The 9,284-nt window shown below is 44.0% G+C and overlaps 1 protein-coding gene across 1 annotated transcript; it reads left to right on the top strand.

Annotated features, from left to right (window-relative positions):
- Positions 1–281: 281 nt before the first annotated feature.
- mpg (N-methylpurine DNA glycosylase) lies at positions 282–1,751 on the top strand. Its single transcript, XM_067983782.1, has one exon. It carries the CDS (start codon positions 466–468, stop codon positions 1,285–1,287), a length of 822 nt encoding a protein of 273 aa, XP_067839883.1. The 5' UTR covers positions 282–465; the 3' UTR covers positions 1,288–1,751.
- The last annotated feature ends 7,533 nt before the right edge of the window (positions 1,752–9,284 follow it).

Raw genomic sequence — 9,284 nt, 5'->3', positions numbered from 1 at the left:
GGACTGAGAAGCCCTGATAGGTAAAGAGTTGGGACTGAGAAGCCCTGATAGGTAAAGAGTTGGGACTGAGAAACCCTGATAGGTAAAGAGTTGGGACTGAGAAGCCCTGATAGGTAAAGAGTTGGGACTGAGAAGCCCTGATAGGTAAAGAGTTGGGACTGAGAAGCCCTGATAGGTAAAGAGTTGGGACTGAGAAGCTATGATAGGTAAAGAGTTGGGACTGGGAAGTACAAGTTCATCTTTCGTTTTACTACTTCCTGTTCCCATCTTGCTTCACTGTGATGTTGGTGGAGCCGAAGGGAAGCCTGACGGTAGCAGCGCCCTAGCCCTGGAGGTTTAGCAGGTTATCTGGGTCAGCGCTGGCTGAGATTCCCCACATTTAACGCACTGCAAACCGCTACAAGCTGCTGGGAATCCAAGCTCTCTGTAAGTGCACGACTCAAGGCTGTAGTGAGCCCTGTTTAAATGGGACCGAGGAAAAGAAAACCGTTGCCAGCTCGGCCCCAGGCGAAGAGCAGGAGGAGCGGTGTGACCGCGGAGCTGCAGCCTGGACCGGGAGTGGACCCGGACCCGAGCCCCCAGCAGAGGGAGGAGGAGGAGGAGGACCTGGTCTCCAGGTATTTCAACACTGGCAAAGCGGCACATCGCAGGCTTCCCTCGGACTTCTTCAATCGGCCTTGTGTGACTTTGGCCAAAGAGTTTCTGGGCCAGGTGATGGTCCGAAAGTTTCCCGATGGGAGTGAGGTGAAAGGCAGGATAGTGGAGACCGAAGCCTACCTGGGCGGTGAGGACCAAGCGTCCCACTCCCGCGGCGGGAGGCAGACCGAGAGGAATGCCGCGATGTTTATGAATCCAGGCACCATGTACGTGTATCAGATCTACGGGGTGTATTTCTGTTTGAACGTGTCCAGTCGGGGCGATGGTGCTGCCGTTTTAATACGATCGCTGGAACCTCTGCAAGGACTCGATGCAATGAGGCAATTTCGCAGCAAGCGAAGGAAAGAAACTGGGAAGCCGCTCAAAGACCACGAGCTGTGCAATGGACCCTCGAAACTGTGCCAGGCGTTGAATATCACCAAGACCTTTGACAGAGGGGACTTGGCTACAAGCAGCGAGGTCTGGATTGAACCTGGCCCAGAAATAATGAGTGCAGCAGATATTATCTCCACGAGCCGCATTGGTATAGGTTATGCAGGGGAGTGGGTTACCAAACCTCTGAGATTTTACATAAAGGGGAACAAATGTGTGAGTGTTGTAGATAGGAAAGCAGAGAAGGGGAATGATTAATGTGATGGGTTCTGTCCTTACAAATTCATGGTTATAGATGCCCTCGTTTTTCATTGTTGGTTCTATAGCTGAATTTTGCCAACAGAAGTTTCAAACACTGGTAATGATGATCAACCCAGATGTTTGTAGAGCTACTACAACTTTGTCTGTTCAAATACCAGGTATGGTGTGATATTCCAGGAATTCCAAATGTTCTGGTTTTATCATACTGATTGTCTACAAGGGACTTTACTAAAAACAGGGGAAATGTCTTAAATGCCCGAATTAGTTCAAAACCACCTCTTGCAGTAATTCATAAATAATGGGAATAAAGTCAATATTGAGGCCTCAATCAGGGGAGATGAACTTCCTAGACTTTTAAAATCGCCCTGGTCAAGTGAAACCATCAGTAGTGATTCAGATAGATAATGATGCAACTGACACTTGAGAAAATACTTTATAAAAATGTTTTATCTATGTCTCAATTAACTGTTTTCACAATAGTATGCTTTTATGTATTTGTTGCAATGGTTTATTATAGGACCATACAGCACAGAAGCCATTCAGCCCAGAATGTCTGTGCCAGCTCTTTAGTCAACCAATTCAATACTAATCCCACTGCTGTGGCCTCTCTGCAGAGCCTTATGTCATCCTCTGTTTAAAATATTTAATCTATGTATCCCTTTAAAAGAAGCAAGGGTCTCTGCCTTAAGTAAGCAAAGCGATCCATGCTCCAGTAACTGCATAAAGAAATTCTCTGACTACTCACTGACTTCTCAACCAGAGAAAATAATCTTTCCTTACTCAACTCTATCAAAATCCTTCATAATTTTAAAGCCTGTTAAATTTCCTTAGTCATTTCTATTCCAGTGAAAATAGTCCCATTATCTCTGGTTTCTTCTCATAAGTACAATTTCCCATCTCTAGCATCATTTTGGTCAATCCACACTGCTCTCTATGGCTTTAATGTTCTTTCTATAAATGGGATTGTCCCAAACTGCACACAGTGCTAACTGCCATAACTATTGCCTTGTATTTGCTTTTTATTGCCTCTTTACTCTACTCTATGTCCATATTTATAAAACATTATTGACCAGTTAATGGCTCTATCTTCCTGCACTCACTTTCAGGGAATTATGTATTTAAACGCCTAGGTCTCTGTTTACCCTTTAATCGTTCTATTGTGTGCATGCTCCCATTCCTTGTTTTTCTTTACAAAATGTATTACCTCACATTTCCCCACATTAATTGCATCTGCTAGTCTATTCCCTGAATCTTTTACATTCCAACTTGCTGTTAAGCAAGCTCCCTACTTTTGTGTCATCAGCATATTTCGATAACCTGCAACCTATGCCTAAAATTAAATTATCTATATAAACTGGGAACAAAAATGGAAGAAGCAGAGCCTTCATCTCAAATCTGAGCAACACCCATTAATCCTAACCCTTTGTTTCCTGACCAGCAACCAACTTTTTATCCAAGCTGCTATATTTCATCTTGTACCATAAACCTCTTGTGATATAACTTATCAACACTTTCTGGAAAATCCATATCTACCACATTTCCTACCTTCCCATTATCCAATTGGTAATTTCTTCAAAATTATTATTAATAATTTGTCAAATGCAACTTGCCTTTAACAAATCCATGCTGGCTCTTGAAGCTGCTAAAGTTGCTTCCAATGCTGGTTCCTCAGGCTCTTCAGTGTAGTCCTCTAGCTGCTTTTCAGAGGACTTGCTGCAACAGCTGTCGTGGGTGTGGGGGGGCGGGGTTTAATATAGAGGCCATTGTGTCCGCTCTGCTGGTGTCTAGGGGTGATGAACCAAGGCAGCAGCAGGTTTCCTTGGTCTCCCAGGATTTTGAGTTGCTGGGCATCAGCATATAATGGTGGTACTGTGGACTGACATAAAATGAATGTATCTTGACTGCTGCAGGGAATCGGGCATTCACCTAAAATATCCTGTGCAGACAGCTGAACATTAGATGAACATTGATGGAGTAAAAGCTATTGTGATTCAAGTATTGGGTATTCCTGTGTGCAGGAACATATGGGGCTGTATGGATGCCATCAATGGCACCCTGGACTTTTGGGGACTGTCTGCTCGCATCGTAACATCACTGATGAATATAGGTTTCTCCACTCCAGAATAAGTCAAAGAATAGGTTCCGATTCAGAGTAAACATGGCCTATGTGTCGATTTATTCACCATTAATTTCTATGTAAATTAATTGAGTCCTATAGCACAGAAGGTCATTTGGCCCATCATGCTTGGTGGAAGCAGATTCAATGGTAAAATACCAGAGCTGTCTCCTGTTCCCTTGCTCTTGGGGACTGTGATCTATCTGCTTGCTCTTACAAACAAGGCATCAATCAGCTGCATTATGCAGCAATGCAATGCTGAATGATTGTTGCTAATGCTTCCCGTGGCATCTCGGAGGGGGAAAAAAGTTCACTGTATTTCATATATTCACTACATTTTCATCTTGCTCTCAGCAAACAGTAGCCAATTTAAAGTGTCCAGAATTCTGGGGCAACTCCATCGCCCTCCCAAAATATATGTAGAGATTCTTATGATATGAAACATTCCTATTTGCCTAAGAACGTTAGGACATATATAGGCGAGGGGTGGGGTATATGTTTACGTACATTTAGTGATGTGTTGTGATTAATCATGGTCTCCTGGAGCATGCTTGATTGCCTTAAGGTGTCACCTTGTTGGTAGCCCTCTTGCCTGAGTCAGGAAGTTCTGAGTTCAAGCTCTGCTCCAGGATTTGAGCACATAGTCTAGGCTGATACTCAAGTGCAATACTGAGAGTGCTGCATTGTTGGAGGTACTGTCTTTTGAATGAAAATTTTCAAACTAAGGAGCTGTTCAGGTGGATGTAAAAGATCCCGTAGCTTTATTTGAAGAAGAGCAAGAACTTCTCCTGGTGTCCTAGTCAATATTCCTTCTTCAAACATCATCAAAAGCAGATTAACTGTTTGTGGGACATTGGTGTATACGCATTGGCTGCCACACTTGCCTACATAACATCAGTGACTACACTTCAAAAATACTCCAGTGCGATGCCAACACCAAACACATCTTCCCCTTTCAGCATTCCGAAGGGACCGCTCCCTCCGCGACACTCTGGTCCACTCTTCCAACACTCTCCCTCCTCCCTACGGCACCTTCCCGTGCGAACTCGAGAGATGCAACACTTGCCCTTTCACCTGCTCCCTTCCCAGTGTCCAGGGCCCCAAAGACTCTGTCCAGGTGAAACAGCGATTTACTTGTACTTTCAATTTAGTATAATGTATTCGCTGCTCACAGTGCGGTCTCTTCTACAGTGAGGAGACTAAATGCAGATTGGGCGATCGCTTTTCTGAACACCTCTGCTCAGTCTGCAAGCGTGACCCTGACCTGCCGGTCACTTGCCATTTTAATTTCCTGTCCCATTCCTACTCTGACCTCTCTGTCACTTACACTCTTAAGTTGTTCCAATGAAGTTCAAGGAACCTCACCTCATCTTTCGTTTAGGCACTTTACAACCTTCCGGACTCAACATTGATTTCAATAACTTCAGATCATAACCACTGCTCCCATTTTTTGGACAGCAGGTATTGGTAATGGTTCTGCTGTTGCCATTTACAGCTCCTCTAGACCCATCTTTTGCTTCTTTACTTGTTCCATTACCACCCTCCTTGCCTTGCACCATCATCCCTTTTGTCATTTAATCACTCCAGCCCTCCACCCTATCACAGATCTTCCCTTTTGTTCTTTGCTCCCCCACTTTCCCAGCTCTGTACTTGCTAAAAAAAACTGTTTAATGTTCAACATCTTCCAGTTCTGACAAAGGATCATCAACCTGAAAGTTAACACTTTCTTTCTCCACAGATGCTGCCTGACTTGCTGAGTATTAACAGCATTTTCTTGTTTTACTTCAAAAGGACTTTATTGTCTGTGAAACACATTGGGGCAACCTGAGTATGTAAGAAACCGCTATATAATTGCAAGTTCTCCTCTTAGGGGATTAGGAAAGGTTTTCCTGAAATATTTCTTTTTTTGCCTCCCTCAGGAGTTAGCATTACTAGCATTTGGGGAGGGGTGCACAAGGTTGTACCATCTAACAGATAGGATGGCCCTGATTGCCTTTCCTTGCCCTTCTTTTCATATGTTTGTACAATAAAAGGTTTGTTGCTCCATGCTGTACTGTTATAGAATCCCTTCAACCAAGCAGATCCAGAACTACCAACTAATCGGATAAAAGACTTGTGATTGGAAGTTCGCTACGGCAGCACCTGGCAGCAGTGGAGAGCAGTAACCAATCCATATAAAACTGAGCAACATTTTGGTATTCAAAATTTTGAGGGGTTTTGATAGAGTACAAATGGAGAAACTGTTTCCACTGGCAGGAGGGTCGGTAACCAGAGGACACAGGTTTAAAGTAATTGGCAAAAGAACCAGAGGGGAGATGATTTTTTTTTACACAGCGAGTTATTTATAATCTGGAATGCACTGCCTGAAAGGGTGGTGGAAGCAGATTCAATGGTAACTTTCAAAAGAGATTTGGATAAATACTTGAGAAGGAAAAATTTGCAGGGCTATGGGGAAGAGCAGTGGAGTGGGACTAATTGTATAGCTCTTTCAAAGAGTTGGCACAAGCATGATGGGCCAAATGACCTTCTGTGCTATAGGACTCAATTAATTTACATAGAAATTAATGGTGACTAAATCGACACATAGGCCATGTTTACTCTGAATCGGAACCTATTCTTTGACTTATTCTGGAGTGGAGAAACCTATATTCATCAGTGATGTTACGATGCGAGCAGACAGTCCCCAATCAGGTAAGGGTACAAACTCTAAAGTGTGGAACTGCTGACACCCTGAGGACAGTTGAGTAACTGCATAATATCACATTGTTAGATTTAATAAAACAGGCCTGTTGCACTGAGCAGTAGAGGTTGAAGTGATATTGGCCCTGATTTTCTTGCAACGGTGGAATCGGCAACATACACCATAAAGTTAGCCATCTAGCATGCCGATCTTGCCGCCAATAACTGCCCCCATATTTTCTTGCATTTCTAATTAGAATAGGCCACAGTCAGCATAGCAGCGAATTAGAAGCAGCGCAGCCATTTTTTTCCCAGCAATTCAACTAATACGTTTGATCAGCTCGCTGAGCTGGGAGTACTCGGGCTCTCTTAGCAATCTCGTTCTCTGGGAAGTGGTCTGGCGGGAGCAGCCTGCTCGTCATTGAGATAATTCAAACACGTACCTGAAGAGGAATCTGTCCCAGTCTTTAAAATAATGGCCCTTGTTGTCACAGAATCATAAAAAGGTTACAGCACGGAAGGAGGCCATTCAGTCCATCGAGTCCCCGCCAGCTCTATGCACGAGCAATCCAGTTAGTCCCACTTCCCCCGCCCTATCCCCTTAGCCCTGCACATTTTTTTCATTTCAAGTACTTATCCAATTTCCTTTTGAAAGCCATGATTGAATCTGCCTCCACCACCCCCTCGGGCAGTACATTCCAAATCACAACCACTCGCTGCGTAAAAAAAGTTTTTCCTCATGTTGCCTTTTGGTTCTTTTGCCAATCACCTTAAATCTATGCCCTCTGGTTCTTGACCCTTCCATTAATGGGAACAGTTTCTCGCTTATCTACTCTGTCTAGACCCTTCATGATTTTGAATACCTCTATAAAATCTCCTCTCAACCTTCTCTGTTCTAAGGAGAACAATCCCAGCTTCTCCAGTCTGTCCAAGTAATTTAAGTCCCTCATCCCTGGAATCATTCTAGTAAATCTTTTCTGCACCCTCTCTAAGGACTTCACATCTTTCCTAAAATGCAGTGCCCAGAACTGGATACAGTACTCCAGTTGTGGTCGAACCAGTGTTTTATAAAGGTTCATCGTGACTTCCTTGCTTTTGTACTCTATGCCTCTATAAAGCCCAGAACTCCGTATGCTTTTTTAACCACTTTCTCAACCTCACTTCCACCTTTAATGATTTGTGCACATATACCCCAAGATCTCTCTGTTCCTGTACCCCTTTTAGAATTGTGCCCTCTAGTTTATATTGCGTCTCCTCATTTTTCCTACCGAAATGCATCACCTCGCATTTATTTGTATTAAATTTCATCTGCCACGTGTCTGTATCCTCTTGAAGTCTATCATTCTCCTCCTCACTGTTTACTACACTTCCAAGTTTTGTGTCATCTGCAAATTTTGAAATTGTGCCCTATACTCCCAAGCCCAAGTCATCAATATATTATCAAGAAAAGCAGTGGTCCCAGCACCGACCCCTGGCGAACACCACTGCACACCTCCCTCCGGTCTGAAGAACAACCGTTCATCACTACTCTCTGTTTCCTGTCATTTAGCCAATTCAGTATCCATGTTACTATTGCCCCCTGGGAAGCACCATGACATTATTCCTGGAAAACAGGTTCGCCAGCAGAGAATTGGAGACATTGCCTAGGGTGTTGTGTGTTTTATGATTTAATTATTCTAATTTTTTTAACTCTTCTGGCAGCCGATTCTGTGAAAAACTGAGTGAACTTGCTATATGATTTAAGTCATGAAAAAGGCAGTATTTGACTCCAGATCAGACTCTCTAGGAGCAAAGCAAATCAGCTCAGGTCAACTGTAAAGGTAACTGATCTCGCAGCAATAACTCACGCCGCTGCCAAGTGACCACCAGCACAATTATTTTTAAGTCTAAAGGGCAGCAGTGTGGATCTGGAGTCAGAACGGCAGGTTTCCGTCCATAAAGAATATTGCTGAACAAATTGGGTTTTTACAACAATCCGACAGCTTTGTGATCACGTTTACTGATATCAGTTCTTTATTCCAACTTTTTAAACTGAATTCAAATTTTTGAACTGGTATCATCTGAATCCCAGGCTCTAGATTACTAATCCAGTAACATAACCACTACACTACCATACACTGTAAGATGATAGTTTCAGGCAGGAATAAGTTGAGGGGTAATTTTAATTTCCAGACGGTCAGCTGTCAGACAGCTCAGGCAGACCACCTGGCAGGTGCAGCGGGAGGTCCGGTCCATTTTAACGGCCGGGCCTCATTCGTACGGAGCCAGCGAGCTACCCGTCCCAATCAGGCGTCCAGAGGCAGCTCGCCGGGTTTGGGTCGGCATGGTGGGTTATCGGGGAGGTAATGAAGAGGGTTTAGGGAACACGGAAGGGGGGGAAATCTCGGGGTGGTAGTGGCCCAAAGCACTTCGCCTCCTCCTGACTGCACAAAAATAATTGTTTTATTCATCTTAGAGGCATGATATCGCTTCTGGTTTGACAGTGTCTGCTGAACAGAGCATCCACGCTGCATGGTCTGCCCAATAGGCTGTAAAATGGCTTTGGAGTCCGAGCTACAGGACCCTGATTAGAATAAATTCATGAGGCTTCCACCTGAGTCGGCAGATGCTTCAGTCGCCTGGCTTTAAGATAGTCGTGGGTGGAAAAAGAGCGATAAGTGGACCGCCTCGATTTTAATTTCCGTACTGCCCAGTGGAGGGAGTTACAATCCCCACTATGAATTATTTTTCCATTTCATTAAATGGTGTATCTTGAATCACCACTTGGTGGCAGCAAGATTAAAAACCCTGAAAAGTGTCTGTGACTTATTAAGTTTACAATGGCTTTTGGTACTCTGAATGAGTTGCTAACTCAGACATACTAAGTGGCTTTTCTAATGTGACAACCCATGCTCCAATGGCCGCATGGTGTGCAAATATCCGGGTTCCTCCCATTTAACAGTCAGTGCAAACACCTGGCCTATAACACGCACAGTAAAGGTGTAAGATTTTGTGCACTGCTGCGATCCCTTGCCCTTTACATTTCCTCTGCGTTGTCTGACATCCAGTCATGGATGAGCCACAATTTCCTCCAGTTAAACATTTGGAAAACCAAAGCACTTGTGTTCAGCCCTCGCCAAAGACTGTTTCCTAGTCACAGATTCCATCCCCCCTCCTAGTCGCTGTCTCAGGTTGAAGCCGGCTGTTCGAATCCTTGATG

This window comes from Heptranchias perlo, chromosome 5 (genome assembly GCF_035084215.1).
Source record: "Heptranchias perlo isolate sHepPer1 chromosome 5, sHepPer1.hap1, whole genome shotgun sequence".
Taxonomy (NCBI): Eukaryota; Metazoa; Chordata; class Chondrichthyes; order Hexanchiformes; family Hexanchidae; genus Heptranchias; species Heptranchias perlo.
Note: the sequence above shows the minus strand (reverse complement) of the source record. Positions and strands in the feature narration are given on the sequence as shown.

Excerpts from the sequence above, each read along its gene's own strand:
- mpg (XM_067983782.1), top strand. The coding sequence starts at position 466 with ATGGGACCGAGGAAAAGAAAACCGTTGCCAGCTCGGCCCCAGGCGAAG.